The sequence below is a fragment of the Coenobita brevimanus genome, chromosome 71 (assembly GCF_032717465.1).
Source record: "Coenobita brevimanus isolate Jiangsu-jjx chromosome 71, ASM3271746v2, whole genome shotgun sequence".
NCBI lineage: Eukaryota > Metazoa > Arthropoda > Malacostraca > Decapoda > Coenobitidae > Coenobita > Coenobita brevimanus.
The window spans coordinates 30267654-30288698 of NC_137024.1; the positions used below are offsets into that span (position 1 = coordinate 30267654).

The 21045-nt window shown below is 43.4% G+C and overlaps 2 protein-coding genes and 1 pseudogene across 2 annotated transcripts in view; 2 read left to right on the plus strand and 1 right to left on the minus strand.

The window, feature by feature from the left end:
- The window catches only part of barc (RRM1_TatSF1_like and RRM2_TatSF1_like domain-containing protein barc), a 129991-nt gene extending 114125 nt beyond the window's left edge, over positions 1-15866 (plus strand). Inside the window, exons 7-8 of the mRNA XM_080277978.1 lie at positions 3350-3486; positions 15574-15866. Coding sequence (XP_080134104.1) covers positions 3350-3486; positions 15574-15667 — 231 coding nt within the window. The 3' untranslated portion in view covers positions 15668-15866. The remainder of the gene's footprint in view (positions 1-3349; positions 3487-15573) is intronic.
- On the plus strand, positions 4577-4696 carry LOC145406924 (5S ribosomal RNA; annotated as a pseudogene).
- Positions 15867-16528: 662 nt separating the features above from the next.
- On the minus strand, positions 16529-17038 carry LOC145406718 (uncharacterized). Its single transcript, XM_080277817.1, has one exon. It carries the CDS (start codon positions 17036-17038, stop codon positions 16529-16531), a length of 510 nt encoding a protein of 169 aa, XP_080133943.1.
- Positions 17039-21045: the final 4007 nt, after the last annotated feature.

The following is a 21045-nucleotide window of genomic DNA, read 5'->3' on the forward strand; positions in this document are numbered from 1 at the left end:
TCACTGCCCTGCTCCCAACTCACACCCCCCTCTCTCATATACCTCTCCACCCCATCCCTCCATCTCATCCTCGGCCTCCCCCTCCCTCTTCCCCCCTCCACCTCACTCACATACACTCTCTTCGTCAGTCTTTCACCCTCCATCCTCTCCACATGGCCAAACCACCTCAGTGTGTTCCTCATAACGCTTCCTATCACATCCACATCAACACCACAATGCTCCTTTATATCCTCATTCGTCAGCCTGTCTCTCCATGTGACTCCACAGGCTCCTCTTAACCCGCCCCATCCCGACGTTTTTGGACCCTTTTTTTTTTTTTTTTTTTTTTTTTTTTTTTTGGCCCAAACATCCGCTTTTGGTGAGAAACATCAAAAATTCATAGAGAAATCGCTCACCTAAGGTTTAAAATACCGGATTTAGGTGCGAGTACTTCCTTACCTGACTGGGTTTTCTAACAGGCTGGCACCAAAGAAAACGAGTTCTATGGGAGGGTAACTATTTCATCCACTCATAAACAGTATTTATTTATTTATTTACTTGGTACGAATTTATATGTAGTACAAGAGTATATTGGTTTTCAAACAGTAATATAGGCATTATAAGCATTGTTTCACTCACTAACTCATCATCATTCATGACCTTTTTTTTCCCACATTACCTGATCATCATTTCTGACTGTTTCTTCCTCTAAACTTTGTCCTCCACATTGTCATCTATTGGGGAATCACTATGGCCCTGAATGTCTTTATTGGCCAGGTCACTGGTAATAGGTGAATAGTTGAGACAATGGCGTGCAGGGAGGGGGGGGAGAGGTTTTGCGGTGTAAGGCATTGTTCCTGCTTGGCATCTTGTAGAGGAATAGAGGAAGGTGTCCCGTGTATACGTGCCAAAAATCACTCGCGAAAATTGAAAATTGTGCAAATTAGGGACCTTGCAATGTTGCCGCGTTAATTCACGTCGCCAGGACGGCGCGGGTTAAATAACTCATTTCCACTGCTCTCACTCTTGACTTGTGTCCTTCCAACATCGTCCAAGATTCACTTCTGTACGTTAGAGTTGGTATCACAATACTGTCATGTAGTAACTTTTTCACTTCCATGCTCACTTCCCTGTTTCTTATCACTGCTTTCAAAGAACCAGCAACCTTTCTTCCCTGCTGTACCCTTTCAAGCACTTCACCCTCCAAACCTCCATCCTTACTCATCACACTACCCAAGTACTTAAACGTACTCACATTTTCCAATTCCTCACCATCCAACCTCGCTGTACATTCACTGCCTTCACCTCTCTCAAAGACCATCACTTTACTCTTCCCTACATTCATTTTTAGATTCCGTTTCTTACACACTCTCCCAAACTCATCCACCAAGCCTTGCAGCTCCCCTTCATCTTCACTCAACAACACAGTATCATCTGCAAACAACAGTACAGGGAGTTTCCAAACACTATCCTCTCTCACCAGGGCCACTCCAACATTTTAAGTGCATTAAAAAAAAAAAAAAAAAAAAATGCTTGTTGGGCTTGTGAGGTGGAGCCAGGATTTTTGGGGTGTTGAATGATGTGTGAATAGTTTTGTAACTCATTTCAGTAGGTATAGTGCTCGTCAGAAGTATCAAGCGCCTGTGGCAGGGCGCGCAATACTTATGGCCAAAAAAGAATCACCCGTTTTTGGTACTAAAAATTGAGCCAGATGTTTTGCGGCACTAGCGTGACGACACGGTAGCCTGAGGCTTTACTGCGTCCTGGTTGGTTCCCGCCTCAGTTGCCTATGGGCTGCCTGAGAGAGAGGAACTTCGCCGCGTCTCCCTCTCTTATTGCGCCATTTTTTACCGAGTGTCCCGCAGTGTTTTGGCTTTCGCCACTTTGTTATGGCACCTACCCGTGAATTGTCGCGTGAAATCATATCCCAGATCATTGCCCTAAAGGAGGCAGGCCACCAAACGAAGGAAATTAGTGAATTGGTTGGTGTGGCTCGATCGACAGTGCGTAGGTGGTGCGCCCATTTTCGAGTGGAAAACAGAGGTGACGTTCCCACAAAGAAACCGCGGTCTGGTAGGCCCAGGAAAACTTCCCCGAGGTCTGTTAATGTTTTAAAACGTGCAGTGGAGTCTAATCCTCGTGTGAGTGCAAGGAAAATAAAGGAGAGCAACCCTGAAGTGTTTGGTGAGGTTTCTGTGCGCACAGTGTCTCAAAGGGTCCATGAACTTGGTTACACAAGTCAAAGGCCTGTGAGAAAGCCTCTTCTCACACGTTACCAGCGACTTCATAGGCTTGCCTTTGCTAACAAATATCTTAACTGAGGTGAGGAGCAATGGTTGTCAGTGTTGTGGTGTGATGAGGCAATGTTTAGTGTTATCTGTTGTCGAGGAGCACGTGTGTACCGGCGCAAAGGTAGTGACCCGCTAGACCCACGTTACGTGGAAAGCACAGTTAAACATCCTGATTCACTCATGGTATGGAGTTGTTTTTCTGGTAAAGGTTTGGGGAAGCTTATTGTGCTTCCCAAGAACTGCAGGGTGAATCAGGACATTTATGTGGGGCTTCTTTGTGATCATTTACCAGAGTCCTTCAAGCTCACAGGTGCACGAGTGTTTCAGCAGGACGGTGCACCTGCTCATAAGGCCAAATCGGTCACCAATTGGCTTCGTGACTGCTAGGTATCATTCATGAAAGACTGGCCAGGCAGTAGCCCAGACCTCAACCCGATAGAAAACCTCTGGTACCTCGTAAAGAAGAATCTCCAAGGGAAGGACGTGAGCTCTCTGCCTAAGCTGGAAGCCGCCATTCGTGACTCCTGGGACAAAATACTCCTCCAGCATCTCAGGAACCTTGCCCTTTCACTTCCACAACGTCTCAGGTCCGTGAAAAAGCGTAAAGGATACCCTACGAAGCACTAAAGGTAAATAAAATGCATTATTTACATGTTTTTTCAATGTTGAAAGGTTTGTTTCGTAGGAGGGATGCATGGCGCTCGATACTTCTGACGAGCGCTGTATGCTGATAGTGCTCTCACTTTTGCATTTCTCTTTCCCTGTTTCGGAATCATACTTCACCCCATCTTTAGGGTGGAAAATGGTCAGGAGGAGGAGGAGGAGGAGGATCATTGTAATGATGATGATGATAAAAAGTAGGAGGAGAAGGAGGATCATTGTAATGATGATGATGATAAAAAGTAGGAGGAGAAGGGAGGGAGCAGTTTACAGCAAAGGAAAGTCATAAATATCTTGGGTAATTGGTAATTGTTCATCCCTTTCTCATGCCAGTCTTTTACATATTTCAGCTGCTTGTATACTTGTACATAGACAAATTATTGTATGCATGCTATAATAGCTCCTGCCTGCTTCCTCAGCTTCATCCTGATGGTGTGGTTCAGGTGACATTTGAAGAGGTGGAGAGTGCAGACTTGTGTGTGGCCACTCTGAACAATCGCCTCTACTGTGGCCGCACCCTCTCAGTTGCTACTTGGGATGGCAAGGAGAAGTTCAAGTGAGTATGGTACCATCTGGCTCTGGTTTTCTTTAAGACTTTTTACTATTGCACAATAGATTCAGATGCTAGCCCTAACAGTTTTGTTCAGACCATATGACCAGATTTATCATCTCAGTTGCATTGTCTGCTTAGCAGAGACCTCCACTGATTGTCTGTCCATCAACCTGTTGTTTGCTATCAATCATCTGCCTAGGCAGACAGTCGAGAAGTGGGCTACATTACAGAACTGCAAGTATTGTGGATATATTGACCTTGCAGTTATATCTATCGGAAATCATGTTTATTATGTTGGATGAATAAACAGATAAAGAAAATGGTACGTAATGATTATCAAATATACGAGGTCTGACCAAAAAGAAACCATCCAAGTAACATAACGTTTAAAATAACGCACCAACTAGCCGACTTGGTGTAATTGCATCGAGAGGACTGTTTAGCGACAACTTTGATAACACTAGCTGCATCATGCCACTTCACTCGGTCGTCGTGGTACACACGCTTGAGTGAACGTGTGTATAGTGCACTTGATGAATTTTCTTGTCTCTTCAGTCATCTGAAATTGATGACCTTTCAGGGTGGATTTCAACTTTGGGAATAGAAGAAAGTCTGCAGGGGCCAAGTGCAGAGAGTAGGGTGGCTGGGGGACAATAACCGTCTTGTGCTTTGCCCAAAAAGTCATGAATAAAGAGCAACGTTTGAGCAGGTGCTTTGTCATGGTGCAGCATCCAGGCTTTGTTTGTCCACACCTAAGGCCTCTTCCTTTGCACTGCCTCCTAGTGAAGTGCTTCAGGACGTTCAAGTAAAACTCTTTATTGAGTCTGACCACATGAAACGACACCCTTTCAGTAACTAAAATGATCAGCATCACCTTTTCATTTGAGTGGCACTGACATACTTTTTTTTGGTTGCAGTGACAGTGTTCCAACCCACTGCAGTGACTACCTTTTTGTTTCAACAATGTAGCCATATACCCATGTTTCATCGCCTGTTATGACATTTTTCAGAAAGTTTTCATCAGCATTTGAACAGTCAGACAGCTCCTGAGTGTCTGTGAAACAGTTCTTTTGCTCATCTGTGAGCAAATGTGGCATAAATTTGATACCACGTTGAGTACACCGCTTCCCATCCGATCAGCGAAGTTAAGCAACGTTGGGTCTGGTTAGTACTTGGATGGGTGACCGCCTGGGAACACCAGATGCTGTTGGCATCCCTACGTGTCAAGTGGGGTTGGTGGAGGATTAGTGCCCCTCCCTGTAAAACAATTAACTCTAAGCCCTTGGCCACCCCGTTTGGGATACATGGTGTCTGGCAATGAATGAATGAAATGATGCATCTTCAGTTTTCAGTTAAAATTGTGTGGTACAAACTTTTACAAATGCCTACTTGTTCAGAAACTTCACGGACTGTCAAGTGATGATTTTCATGGATCACACCATGCACTTTTTCAACGTGATCGTTATCTCTTGACGTGGAAGGCCGTCCAGATTTGAGATCGTCGTTGGTGGATGTTCTTCTTGATTTGAACCTTTGGAGCCATTGGTGACATTGCATACCTTTCAAACAATTATCCCCATAATCCTGTTCCAACAATTTAAAAGTCTCCATAAAAGAGTTTCCCAAATTGAAACAGAATTTCTAGCAAAGATGTTGCTCTTCAAAATTGTTTATTGTTCAGTTTGCAACAAATTGCCAAGTTCACTAAACATATGTTTTCTCAACTGCATGTACCTCTGTGACTAAGTGTCGTGGTATGATGCAGCTGGTGTTAAACTAAATCTCATAGTTGCCGCTACACAGTGCTCCTGTCGCGATCATGCTTAGGCAGTAGTTGGTGTGCTATTTTAAAAGTTTGGCCTCTTTTTGGACAAACCTCGTAATTCACCAGAAAATAATGAAGAATTTGGAATAGATGTAAGTATAGAGAAAACAGTAAGTAATTGCATTGTTACTGGCAGCTCAAAGAGAAATAAAGGTAAGTAAAGGTAAATAATTTTTTGTTGTAGTGCATTTCCTTTACAGAATATCACCTTCGGGTGATGGTGTGATATCCTCTGTATGATGATGCTCAGGAACAGAAGTCCTTCCAGCATTAGGACAGGAGATTTAGACAGTGATAAGGAGTACAGAAATGGGTTAGTGTGTCACCCTGGAAAGGCAGAGGTGTCTGTTCAAGCCCCATCAGTGTTTGCCATTGATTTTTCTGTGCCATTGATTGAAACTGCTACATGTGGTAGTATAATGCTGGTTCACACAGCATGGTGAATGGAGGGACGACAGTTCGTGGTGAAAATATATTCAGCTTTTCACACGTGTTATACAAATGCTGTTCGCAACGTAATGTAAATGATAGCAGCAACATACTTATGTTCTTAATAGAAACGCACTGTAATGTAGCAGTAGATCAACCCCGGTTTCTCTAGCTAAGCAGACCCATCAACCGGAGGCAAGCAGTTGCCCCTACAATGTCATCCTTGCAGTGAATTTTGTTCCCTTGTGGTGGACAATGCCTGCTGTGGTGAAGCACAGGGAAATGTATGGAGGTTTGGTTCCTGGATGGACACCACATTGTATATCTCCACCAGGTTAACAGAGGCACCATGGTAGGCTCCACATCACTCCATTATTTGGTTATATGGTTACCATCCAATATTGTAAATGGTTTCCTGGGTTACAGGTAACCTGTAGTTGTCACTTTGTGTAGAGTCACCCGTGAAAAAGAAGCATGTAGCACTGCATCAAACGAGTGGGTGGTGGTTGCCACCACCTACCACAACGTAGAGTGAAGTTGCCTTGAATCATACTGCAAATGGAACAGCATTTATCTAAAATTTGAAAAAAGCCTGAATTGAAAAACTACACCCGTCTATGAAACTTGTGTTAGTTGCCCCTCTTTAGTATTACAGTTGAGGTAGTGCAATAATCACAACCTGCTGGGAAACAAGGGGGAAAAGAAAACAAGAAGGGATGTGTTTTGTGCATACCATCATTCAGGGTGATGGTCCATACAGACCCAGAGACACCACCAAAATAATATTCAACAAGCACATAGACACATAAAGTAATGATAATGTTTCTTGCATTCATTATGATAATTTCTTAGAAGACTGGAAGAAAAAAAGAGAGAGGAAAATGAGTGAATTGGAAAAGTGATGGGAAACCGTTAAGCTAGCAAGTCTATTGGCGGCTTAATTGGTAGATGTTGAGAAAATTCCTTTGATTTTACTGCCTATACTTCGTACTCTTCAATAGATGGAAACACAAAGGTGTTTATTTCCTCTGACTTTTACCTGAACTTGAAGTAGGAGTCTTGATTCATAATAGTCTTCCTCATAACTGGATGAATTGGCTTTGACTTCACTTTTACCTGCCTCATTTTCCTTTTCAGAGGTAGGCTATGAAATAATGCTGATTTTATGTGTGCGTTGTGTCAGGGAGAACACGTAGAGATTGATGGGCATGAAAGGACTGATATTGCTGGAGAGTTTCTTGAGTGTGTGGAGGAGTTTTGTTTGGGGAGTATGTTGTGTGCTGGAGGTGGGGTTGGAGGGTAAGGAGTGGTTGGAGGAAGTTCAGGGAGCTGTTGCCCTTCTTACCATTGAGAGGGCTCTCCCTCTGTGCTGTGGGTTTCTTGTGTGTGGCACATGTAAAGAGTGTAATGCTGTACGGTAGTGAGACCTGAGCAGTAAAGGAAGAGTATATTCATAGACTCAAATATACAAATATGACAGTGATTATGTGAATGTGTTGTGTATCTTTGAATGTAAGGCTTGGGGGGGCTAGGATTGCAGTTGAAGAATTGAGAGGAAGGATGAGACTTGATTATGTTGATGTTGTGATTGAGGAGGGATAGACTGAGATATTTTAGGTATGTTGAGAGGATGGAGGAAGACAGTTGGGTGTGGAAGGTGAGAGGTGTGAACGTCAAGGGTAGGGCTTCAAGAGTCAGACCAAAAAAGATTTGGAATGAGGTCATAGAGTGCAGCATCAGGGATAAGTGATTGAATAGAGAGCCTGCCAGAGATCGGGCAGTGTCGAGATCTTCCATTAAGTGAAGAAGGTTGACACATGCAAGCATGATGGAGTCTTTATAAATGACACGATAAGATTCCACATTTTTCTTTCCCTCGGTTCACTGATAATATATTTAGATCTGTCACAACACACTGTTTATCTCTCTGTCTTCCCTTCCTTTTTAGACTTTATTCAGGTAATTTACTCTGCTACATTACCATTATTTAAATATATATACTTATCATGTTTAAATAAATAAGTAATTGTGGACATTCTTACAGCTAAACAAAGAAAATCAAGTTAGTGTCGGTGCAGTGTTCCATACATGAGTGCAATGGACTGTACCCTCCTAAATCATCATGTACAAAGTGTGACTCTAATTATGTAGGGTAGGAAGGAAGTAAATTACATCAGTACATTATAACCAATGCCACAACTTTTATATATGTCCTATCATCACCGGTTTATACCATCCATACCCATATCACCGTGATCAACAGTGCATTAAAGACAAGAGGAATATAAATCATCATCATCTAATCCTGCGTTGCCCCATGAGGAGTGTAGAAGCCCCGGGCTAGGCAAGTTTGTCCTGACATTTAAGGTGAGAGTGACCAGCCTCACTCATCCCTGAGTAGCATTACTTGAGGAATAAACCCCAACCATCCCTTAGATATAAACCTGCATAGACTCAGTCCGATCGGAGCATCTTAATTACCCACTAAAACCGCCAGGTGCCAGAATTTGGTTATATGGTTACCACCCAGTGTAGTCAATGGTTTCCTGGTGTACAGGAAACCATTTGGCCTGTCACTCAGTGTAGAATCACCTGTAGACAGAAGGAAGAGGAAAGAACGAAGGAAAGAAAGACAGATGATGATGGATGGAATAGAGGGCAGGCACCCGAGAGCAGCACTACATCAAGTGAGTGAATGGTGAGCGCCAGTTACATCAGAAGGAGAGGAAACAGAGAAACTTACCTTCCATCAGTATGTGGGGGAGGTAGACACACCGTGTGGTATGCTCAGTGGTGTTCCCATTGTTGTGCTAACAGTACTGGCTTTGTTATATACTGTAACTTCACACATAACAATCACTAACACATACATTCCCCCCCCCAATCATCCCCCACAGTACCACACAATTACTGTCCACAGATACACCACATCACTAACATACCCAACATCATCCTGGGTGGTGATTTCAACGCCAAGTCGTCGGCCTGGCATGTCAACAACCCTGACACAGACAGAGGGCTGGAGCTACAATCCCAGACAGATCACCTTTTCATACTAAACAGTCTAGACCAACATACCCATATCCCACACCAAGCCCTCTTCCTCCCATCATCTCCAGACATCACCTTCTGCTCCCCAAACCTCGCCCCCACTACATCATGGAGAGTGGTCAGAACCCTAGGTTCTGATCACCTCCCAATCATCATCACTACCAAAACCAGAATCACCCCAGCTGGCCACAAACACACATACACTAATTATAAGAGAGCCACCTGGGAGGCCTTTGTAACTGAAACAGAACAACATCTCGAAACACTAAACAGTACACCCATCACAGACATCAACACCACTGTGCACACATTCAATACAATTATACAAAATGCAGACAAAAGACACATCCCTAGAGGCAACAGAAAGAGACACAACCCCAACTTCACACCAGAAATTCAAGGCCTCATCAGACAACGGGACACACTGCGACACTCCCCAACACCCCATACACAAGACACCTTACAACAAATACAAGAACTCAACACTCAAATAAACAATAAAATATCAGATCAGCAAACACTAAACTGGAAAAATTACCTCCAAACACTTGACCACAAAACAAACACCAGTAAACTCTACAAAACACTAAACAGCATCACACTTTCCAACAGCAACACCACACAATCACATGCTGCCATCACAACAACAGACACCATACCCTCAAACAAACAACAGGCAAACACTCTCATCAATCACTTTTCACAAGTCAGCCATCTAAACCCCCATCCCGAAGACCGACGTATCATCCGACGTAAGAGACAGTTCCCCACAGACCCGGACTACACACCTTTCACTTACAACCAGACGAAGCACATCATTAACAACCTCAAGCACTCATCTGCCTGTGGACCAGACAACATAAGCAACATTCACCTTAAACACCTAGGACCACAAGGCATACAAGCACTCACCAACATATCGAACTATAGCTACTCACACAACATAATACCCAACATCTGGAAGCATGGCAATATCATCACTATCCCTAAACCCAACAAAGACCCCACGTTACCCTCCTCACATCGCCCCATCACACTCCTCTGCGCCCCCTCTAAAGTCACTGAACGACTGGTACGACAACTAGTCACATCTCACATTCCCCTAGCCCAGTCACAACATGGCTTTAGGCCACTACACTCCACAAACACCCTTCTTACAGACCTTACACAGAGTTTTCAATGGCATGAATTCAGCTAGGCCACCACACAGAACAATCCTAATCACACTAGACATTAGCAAAGCTTTTGTTGCCATCCCCCACCACAACCTCACAAACAAAATACTCAACACAAACATGCACAATAACACAAAAAGATGGCTGGCAAACTACTTAGCAGGCAGATGTGCACACGTAACATTTGCCAGTCAGTCTTCTAACATCAGAAACTTCACAAACGGTGTCCCCCAAGGATCTGTTTTGTCCCCTACACTCTTTAACCTATACATGCACGACGTACCCACACACCACAGATACACATAGCTTCCTATGCAGATGATATAACACTTACAAGTACGCACCAAAACGCAAACACAGCTGCACACATCATTCAACCTTACCTCAACACACTACACGAATGGTTCACCACAAACAGGCTCAAAATAGCCCCAGCCAAAACTACAGTGACTCGTCTCACAAACTGGACAGCAGAACACAGTCACATCCCACACCTCACCATAAACAACACTCCCCTACCACACACACACACACACACCCAAAATCCTTGGTGTAACATACATTATATCAGTGTCATTTAAACAACACATCACAAACATTAAAAATAAAATAACACCAAGACTCAGTGCCTTGAGGTCACTTGCCCATACAACATTCGGACACAACAAAGAAACCACCACCACAGTAAACAAACAATACATACGTTCAGTGATGAATTATGCAAGCCCTGCCTGGGCTTCTAACCTCACCAAAACACACTACAACACTCTACAGACCATACAGAACAAGGCCCTAAAAATAATCACAGGCTGCACAGCTACAACACCCACAGATCACCTACATCAAGAAACCAAAGTCCTCAAAGTCAAGGATCACCTAGATATGAGAGGCACCCAGTTTCTTGCTGCAGCCTCCACAAACCCACAACATCCACTACAGTACATGGCAGCACATCCACCCACACCAAGGAGCATCAAAAAAACACCCAGCACACGATACCATACACAAATACTGTCATCTCTCCCCCCTTTCCCACTTCAGACCAGCTTCCAGAAGCATATCCACACTCAGATCACTCGCCGCTCCATTCAGTCACTTAAAGACAACACACAGCTGCATGCACGGCTTCCTGACATCCACCCTTCTGAATCCTATCTTCCTCGTGAGGACAGGGTCCACCTGGCCAGGCTGAGATGTGGGCACCATCCAGCCCTCTTAAGTTACCAGAAGAGGCTGGATGACTCCATCGCTGATGCCTGTCCAGGATGCAGCACAGCACCCCATACTATTAAGCACATTATGGAAGACTGCGTTTCACACAATCACCTACGCCAACAACACAACATACACTCTTTGAGAGCTCTGTGGGAAAGCCTGGTCTCGGCCATGGCCTTCCTAAGGGACTCGGGGCTGTTTGGCCAGACTGCCTAGGGAACAACTACTACTACTACTGTAACTTCATTTACGGCAATTTTAGTGGATTTGTACATTACATCATCTTGTGTAGGCCAAGGTGACTCAACCCTATGGTATAATGTACAAATGAAAAATACAGTACATCCTCACAGTATGCGAGTTCTGAGTACACAATCCCCCTTGTACGCAAGGACCTATTTATTTATAAAGTTTTAGTGTATTTTTTATTAGTACGCGAATTGAACTCCTTGTAAGCGAGACGGGCAACGAAGAGTGGCCCAAATCCGGGGTTACCCCGAGTACGCAACATTGCCCCCCCAAGAAACGATAACAGTTGCCTACGCTCCGCCCACCTTGAGCAGGAGATAGCAGCAGAAAAGGCAGCAACACCAGTGATGGAGAGTGGAAGATTTGACCATGATGGAGATCAGCAGGGTAATGTGTGCCCTTCATAAATTCAAGGAAGAATTCAAGGACATCGAACGCTCTCAGTTGCGAGTGGAGGAGGTGATGTCTTCGCTGGACAGAACCTTCCGCTACTACACCGACAAGCACAACCAGGAAGTAAACAGACAGAAGCAAACACTCATCATCCGTTTCCTTCGGCTTGAACAAAGTGGGGAATCACTCCCTTCAACATCAGAAGAGCCATATCCTGAGGAGGATCAAGAGGCTGATTCGATGTCTGAGGTGTCAGAAATAGACTTTGAAGGGTTTATGAACGAAGTGAGTACAGTGGGTAGTGAAAGTGTCGAAAGTGCTGGTGACGAAAGTGGTGAGGAAGGTGGTGTGTCGGGTGGTGTGGTGGGTGATGCAGGAGATGCACACTAGGTGCCTAATCCTGCCTCGGATCCTCTTCTTACGTCCATCATGCCTGTTGTCCTCTTGGGTAAAAGTGAGCAGCCATATTCTTGTTGGTTTAGTTAAGCCATATCCTTGTTGATTTACCTAGTAAAACCATAATCTTGTTGGTTTACATTATCTTAGGTAATATGTCTTAGATAGTTTCCCTTATAGTTCAATACTTAGGTCTGAAAGGCGTCTCAGGGGTTGCCCATGAAAGGGGGTACCGCCTGTATGTAATTTTTCCCATACGTTTATGCATTCACAGTATACAAATTCCTATAGTCGCAGTGCGCGACTCTGAGGTTGTCATTATCATGCCCTGGCAACCTACCCCTCATCAGTGCATCCTATTTTGTGTATAATATGAGACGCATGTGATTCGTGTATAATATGTTCATGTATAATAATATTCGTGTATAATATATTCGTGCATAATAACATGATTCATGTATAATATGATACGAAATTGGATGCACTTTTGAACGGTGGGTTGCCAGGATACGATAATGACAACCTCTGAGTCGTGCGCCGTGACTATAGTACACGACGTCCTCTGCCACCGATATAGGCGCGTACTAGGGGGAATAACATTAAAACACTTGCATCCTGGTGTATCATAAAAGTAGCTTGTGTAACTGTTTTTTAATTTTGTTGCTCCAATATTCAGTAAAAGGTTAGAATATCTGTAATGTTTAAATTGCACGAAGTTGTTGTGGTATGCAGGAATTTGAACATGATCATGATGATGATTACAATGATGATGATGATAATCAAATGTTTGTATGCCTTGCCAAGATAGTGCATTTTATATACACCCATACCCTGATTTCTGATGCATCAATAACTGACGATTCGCTAGACCAAACAAAAGAGGGGAACATTCCCACAATCCAAACAATCTGAACGGTTGTCACCTCGTTAGTCTGACACCCTGCTACACCCTAGTGAAATGCATGCATCCAAACCACTGCCATTCCAAGAGCTGAGCCAGGCCAATACTCACTGGCAACAGCTGAGCCAGCTACACATTGCCTGGCAGCAGCCTAGTAGGAAAATGTTCTTTTTGTACATAGACTTTTCATTTGTCATCAATAAATTGCCATAACATGTATGAGAGAGAGAGAGAGAGAGAATGAGTGAGAGAGTGGGTGAGTGAGTGAGTGAGTGAGAGGAAGAGTGAGTGAGAATGAAAGAGTGAATGAATGAGAGAGTGAGTGAGTGAGTGAGTGAGAGATGGAGTGAGAGAATGAGTGTGAGTGAGTGAGTTGGGGTTGGGGTGGGGGCTAGTAGGGCAGTTTGGCCCTCTTACCTCCCTCCCTGTCCCCCCACCCTCCCTCACTTCTGCTTGTCCCTCTCCCAGTCCCCCTGCCCTTCCCTTTCCCCCTTCCTCCCCCTCCCTCCCTCATTCCCACTTGTCTCCCTCCCCACCCTCCCCCACCCCTACATCCCCATCCCCTCCCCCTCCCCCACCCCTGTTTGTCTCCCTCCCTGTCCCCTTGCCCTCCCCCACCCCAGCGAAGCTCGCTGCCTGTCAGTTGCCCTCCTACCGTCTCACCTTCCTGCATGTGATGTTTGCATTCCCATTTTTTTAGCAGTATTATTGTTTATGAGGATAATAACTTTGCTTATGGCGTTTCTGTGTCAGTCACTATTGATTGAGTAAGATACAGTAAAAGTCCTCTAATCTGACCACCAATAATCCAAATATCCCAATACTCTGAAATTTTCAAGACAAAATTTTTCAAATTTTTCTGGCCTTTTTTCAAAATTATCTGGGCTATATCTGAGGATTTATCTGGCTTGGACTTGCCCCTGGACTTGCATGTACCTGCCTGCATTTATTCATCTTTAGTTCTATGCATTTCCGGTGAGTAAAACATTAACCCGTATTATTTTAAATGATTATTTAATGATCATGTACATATTTCTGATGTTTTCAAAGGTCCCTCCTAATAGGCTGAGAAAACGGTAGTCCAAAAGACCCTCAGTCCCCTGCCATTCAGATTACAGGACTTTTACTGTTATATGAGAGTTTGGGTTTGGGCGTGGAATGCATTTCTGAATTTTCTTCAGTATCTTATGGTGAAAATTGCTTCGATATCCGACATACTCGCTGACCAAACTCTCCCAATGGTACACAACACGCCAGAAATTGGGGTATGGGTGTATTACTGTTTATATTGCAATTATTCAAGCCATTTTATGGATACTTTGTTCATACCATGGTTATGCTTCTTGAATTTGGTATTGACCAATGTCTTCATAGCATTTTTACTAACTTGGAGCAAATTAATGCAGTAGTTGGGGAGACGTTAGGACTGACATAAACTTTACTGTGTATGGATGGGGAAAAAAAAATAACTTTAGGTTATAATTAGGTTATTGCTCTATTTGATGGCAATGATGTTAGGTTATTGGGATGTCTCATATCCTCCTTCAGTATCAGTATACAGTAAGTGGAACATTATTTCCCATGTTATATCCTATACCAGTCCAAAAATTGTTAACGTAAATGTAATCTGTAAGAGGAAATATCACATTTACAGACTGCAGGTGTAAAGTCTTTAAGGGCATGAAATGGGTCAAGATACAGTAATTGTGATAAATTAGTGTTTTTTTTTTTTTTTTTTTCTTTTTTTTAATGAAAACTGGTGCTGAAGAAGGTTCAGGTCATGGAGGTTAATAAATTTAGTCAGAGATTTACACTTGCCAGAGCCAGGATTTCAGGGGCTTGAATGATGAGTGAATGGAAGCATGGCCCATTGAATTGGGCAAACTTGGGCTGTCTGGATATTGCTACTCCCCACCCTGCCCTAGGGTGGGAAAAGGGGTCTGGTTGATGATGTTGATTTACACTGAAGAGGTAAAAGGCTATGGACAGAAAAAAAAAAAAAAAAAGTATTTATATAAAGCATAAATTGCTGGCTGCATATGCTGAGAGTTAGTTATTGCACACGACAGTAGATTGCACACTATCTTAGGGTCATGATAATGATATATACATTATCCTGTTTTGCTACATAAGGCAAGTAAGTGTTTTCAAGTTTATCAGTAAAATAAGATTATCAGTAAATTGAAGTTGACTATTATGTAAATGTACTGGAAATTGCCCAGGAATCTTGCATACCATTGTTTATCTAGTATTATACCTTATGAAATTTTGCAGTAGTCCAAACAGATGGCTTTCTTATTCTGTGTCAGTTTTGACCTCTGACTTCTCTGTACCTTATTGTTCCCCCCTCTTCATCATCACCATACTTTGCTTACCTGAAGTTCTCGCTCTTGTCTATACCAAGGGTTTTATACAATTATATTACTGGCTCTTTTTTTTTTTTTTTTTTTTTCTAGAATTCAAGAAACTGAAAAAGAAAGGGAAGAGAGACTGAAGAAATGGGATGAGTTTCTTGAGGGTAAATCCAGTGCCAAGATGACCACCAGTTGAGGGACAACAGGCAACAAGTAAAAAGAATGGCAAAGGACCAGTTAAACAAGCAAGAACCCGCTTCAGTGACAAGAATCAGCATTATGTAGCAAAGTTGACTATCAGTTTCTCTCAAAGTTCAGAGACAGAACAGGTCAGAAGGCCCCCAGCACAGTAAATATCTTTAAAAATTGGTTCTGGTTATTGTATACAAAGTTAAATAAATGGTATTATAGTATTTAAAAACAAGTGAAAGTTGAATATTGTTCCTATATAATTGTAGCTGATGTATAAATCTTAGATGCAATACTATTTTCTTCTTTAACAGTGGTAGAGAACTTAGGTGGAGACAACCATGTCATACACAAAATGGTTCAGACCCAAATGATGACAGGACTTTTCTGTCATATGAAGTGCCTCCAGGTATAGGTCAGTCTCCTGTGACATATGTTCTGGACTATGGTAGAATACCTTTGGGCTCCCTCTTGCCTAAAAGGGGCAATAAGGATTTGGCTGTAAGTATATTATTAATTTGAATGCAATCAGTATACTTGTAGGACTTTTCATGCATCTACATAGACATTACTAGTACTGAAATGTATACTCTGTTGTCCAAAAGGGGCAGTATGGATGTGGCTCTGAGTGTATTTTTAATGTATTTGAATGCTTGCAGTACGAGGTTTGTTCATCTGATCTTAGGCTTTAAAAAAAATAAATAGCTAACCTGTTCAGCTAGGACCCTAATCTCTTGCAAAGTAGGGCTCTTCTGACTTGACACACGTAGCCCAGCGTTCTTTCCACTGCCTAAAACATTTTCCAAAGTCAGTTTTCAGTATCTTGCAGGTGCTTCATCGCATTCATCATGATTTCTCTCTTCTCAAATCAGGAACCCTTCAGCGAAGTTTTGAGCATGGGGAATAACAAACAGTTGGATGGAGCCATGTTTGGTGAATAGGGAGCCTGCCCTGTGGGATGTTGTGCATGGTCAAAAATTCCTGAATCAGTTGAAAAGAATGGATGGACTTTGTCATGTTGCAGCTTCCAACTTGCTGCTGTCCAAAGGTCTGGTCTCTGCTGCTGAACTGTGTCACGAAGACAGTGGATAATGTTGAAGCAGTAATGTTTGTTGACAGTTTGACTCTTTGGTGCGTATTCGTGATGCATAACACCATGGTAGTTGAAAAAAATGTCAACATGCGAGTGCATCTTACCTTGCTGGAAACCTTTCATGCTATTTTTTGGCCGAGGTGACCCTACATACTTCCACTGGGATGACTGTGATTTGGTTTCTGGGTCGTACCCATACACCCAAGTTTCATCTCCAATGTTAACAGTCTCCAGAAAGTTTGGATTGCGTTTTGCACATTCCAGCATGTCTTGAGCAACATTCATGCAAGAGAAGAGATCATGATGAATGGCGAGCAAATTGCTTCCTCCCAAGAAAAAACAAAAACAAGATAACAGAGAGCCAAATTCAAGATCCATTCATTTTGAGATGCCTGGACACACTGCATTTGAAACACGGAGATCATAGGCAGTAGGAAGAACAGACAGAGAGAGACAGTGCCAGAGTTGACCTGTTGCATACATGAAGGACTGGGAGTAGCGGTTAACTCTTGCAGTAGAGAGTTGGGCAGAAAAGGGAGGAGAGTTTGTTGCTAGACTGGTGCTATGCTCCCATCGTAGAGGTGGAGGGATGCAAGCGGACAGTTCAGAGGAGCAGTGACCATTGAAATAACAATAGAAAAGAGATAAAGATGCAACAGTGCAGCAAAGAGACAGAGGTTGATGAGAGCCAGTAAGAGGAGGAGAGTTAAAATGCCAGACGCCATGTATCCCAAGTGGGGTGGCCAAGGGCTTAGAGTTAATTGTTTTACGGGGAGGGGCACTAATCCTCCACCAACCCCACTTGACAAGTGGGGAGAACGTTATGCCAACAGCATCTGGTGTTCCCAGGCGGTCACCCATCCAAGTACTAACCAGACCCAACGTTGCTTAACTTCGCTGATCGGACGGTGTTCTAAAAAAGCCTTTGATTCTACCCTGTTGAGAAGTGCTGTATGTGGGGAGCCTCCCCACACATGAGAATTGTATTCTACACAGGGGCGAATAAAACTCGTGTATAAAGTCAACAACTGTGCAGGGGTAAAGAAGGTACGTAATCGGCGCACACCCAATCTCTTGGAAGCAGATTTTACAAGGGAGGCAATATGCTTTTTCAAAGATAAATCCCGAGAGATTGAAACCCTAGGTATGTTTAAAGATGATGCAGGAGTGAGCTGGATATTGTTAAAAATTAGAGGGTGCTCCTGTGGAAGATTTTGTCAGGTTGACAGATGAAAGAGCTGTTTTTAATGCATTAAAAACAGCAAGGTTATTTTTACCCCAGTCAGAGATATGAACCAAGTCAGACATTAGGTGTGCCATAGCCTCATCCCTTATATGTTGAGGCAACTGCTGAGATGGACGCTGTGGGAAGCGAATGGAAAGGTGAAGGGTGGAATCATCAGTGTATGAGTGGATAGGGTTAGATGTGTAGCTTGAAAGGTCATTGATGAATAAAAGGAAGAGAGTTGGTGATAGGACGGAGCCCTGAGGAACACCACTATTGATAGGTGTAGGAGAAGAGCAGTTGCTATCTACAACAGCAGCTATAGAATGGCCAGAAAGGAATCTAGAGATGAAGGCACAGATAGAAGGATAGAAACTGTAAGAGAGCAGTTTGGAAACTAAAGATTATGCCAGACTCGATTGAAAGCCTTTGAGATGTCAAGTGCAATGGGAAAGCTTTTGCCAAAGTCCTGAAAGGAGGATGACCAGGAGTCTGAAAGGTAAGTGAGAAGATCACCTGTGGAGTGTCCGTGGTGGAACCCATACTGATGATCAGAAAGGAGGTTGTGGTAGGAAAGATGCTTTAATTTTTTTTTTTTTTTTTCTTAAGAATAGACTTGAAAACTTTTGAAATACAGGACGTTAAAGCAACTGGGTGATAGTTAGAGGGCTGGGAATGGTCACCATTATTTGGGACAGGCTGAATGAGAGCAAACTTCCAGCAAAAAGGAAAGTTGCAAGTTGATAGACAAAGATGAAAGAGCTTACTTAGGCAGGGTGTAAGCACAGAAGCACAGTTCTGTAGGACAACAGGAGGGACCCCATCAGGTTCATATGCCTTGTTATAGTCGCGGCGCATGACTGAGGTTGTCATTATCATACCCTGGCAACCTGCCTGTCAGCAGTGCATCCGATTTTGTATCATATTATACGCGAATAAATTATACATGAACAATGTTGAAAATACTATACGCAAATCACATGCGTATCATATTATACACGAAATCAAAAGCACTGTTGATGGGAAGGTTACCAGGGTATGATAATGACAGCCTCAGAATCGTGTGCTGCAACTATAGTATTGATGCCATTGATGGCAGAACATTCTTCAGATGAAGAAATTTTAATGTCAGCCATGAGGATGTCAAAGGGGGAAAGAGATGCAGGAACAGCACCGAAATCGTCTAAGGTGGAATTGGAAGAGAAAGTCAGAGTGAAGAGTTCTGCTTTATGAGTAGAAGAAATAACTACAGGGCCATCAGAGTTGAAAAGTGGAGAGAAGTATGATGAGGTAAAGGTATTGGTTTTTGGCAAGGTGCTAGAAGGAGCGGGAAGAATTCGAATTGGAGATACTGACTGTGAAAAATGTTTCAGGCAGTGGAAAGCACGCTGAGCTAAGTGTGTCAAGTTAGAAGGGGTCCACTTTGAGGGGGATTAGTGCCCTAGCTCAATAGGCTAGCTTTTTCATATATATATATATATATATACAGTGCTTGTCAAAATCATCGAGCGCCTACCGCCGGGCACGCAATACTTATGGCCAAAAAAGAATCACCCATTTTTGGTAGTAAAAATTGAGCCACAAGTTTTGCGGCGCTAGCATGATGTCACTGTAGCCTGAGGCCTTCCGACGCGCTGGTTGGTTCCCGCCTCAGTTGCCCACGGGCTGCCTGAGAGAGAGGAACTCCGCCGCGTCTCCCTCTCTTTTTGCGCCCTTTTTTACCGAATGTCCCGCAGTGCTTTGGCTTTCACCACTTTGTTATGGCACCTACCTGTGAACTGTTGAGTGAAATCATATCCCAGATCATTGCTCTAAAGGAGACAGGCCACCAAACAAAGGAAATTAGTGAATTGGTTGGTGTGGCTCGATCGACAGTGCGTAGGTGGTGTGCGCGGTTTCGAGTGGAAAACAGTGGTGAGGTTCCCACAAAGAAACCGCGGTCTGGTAGGCCTAGGAAAACTTCCCTAAGGTCTGTTAATGTTTTAAAACGTGCAGTGGACTTTAATCCTCGTGTGAGTGCAAGGAAAATAAAGGAGAGCAACTCGGAAGTGTTTGGTGAGGTGTCTGTGCGCAGTGTCTCGTAGGGCCCATGAACTTGGTTACACAAGTCACAGGCCTGTGAGAAAGCCTCTTCTCTGTGGATGTGGATGTGATAGGAAGCGTTATGAGGGACACACTGAGGTGGTTTGGCCATATGGAGAGGATGGAGGGTGAGAGACTGACAAAGAGAGTGTATGTGAGTGAGGTGGAGGGGGGAAGAGGGAGGGGGAGGCCGAGGATGAGATGGAGGGTTGGGGTGGAGAAGTTTATGAGAGAGGGGGGTGTGAGTTGGGAGCAGGGCAGTGAAATGGCGGGGGACAGGGCGACGTGGAGGCGATTTGTTTGTGGCCACCCCAAACGGGATTGAGGCGTCTGGCAATAGATAGATAGACCACCCTGTTGTTATCCATTCTCTCCACATGACAATACCGTCTCAGTACACCGTTTTCGATTCTGGTGTCCACAGACTTCCTCACTCCACATCTTTCATGAATCACATTATTTCATATCCTGTCCACTCTCTATACTCCACATACATTCCTCAGCAGTCCCATCTCCACTGCTGTCACTCTTGACTTTTCATTTACATGCCACTCCATAGTCTCACATTCATATATTAAAGTTGGCACTAACATCCCTTCATGCAAGCCTCGCGTAGCTGCAGCAATAAGCCTCTGCTTCTTCATACAGTAGCACCAGCTACCTTCCATGTGTCACTCCACTTTCCACTTCTTTTGCATATTTTCCTCTCTTGTCTATCACTGTACCCAGGTATTTGAACTCTCTCATCAGTTCCAGTCTCTCTCTTTTCATCACACTGAGGGTCACCTTCCTTCTCGATTACCATCACTTTACTCTTTTCTACACAATTTTTGTAATTGTAAAAGCACTGTATATGTGTGTGTCGAGCGCAAGTGATTTCCCAGTGAAAGAATTGGCGCTTTCGAGAAATAAAGAACAGATTATTATTATTTATTGTTGTTGTGATTATTATTATTATTATTATTATTATTATTATTATTATTAT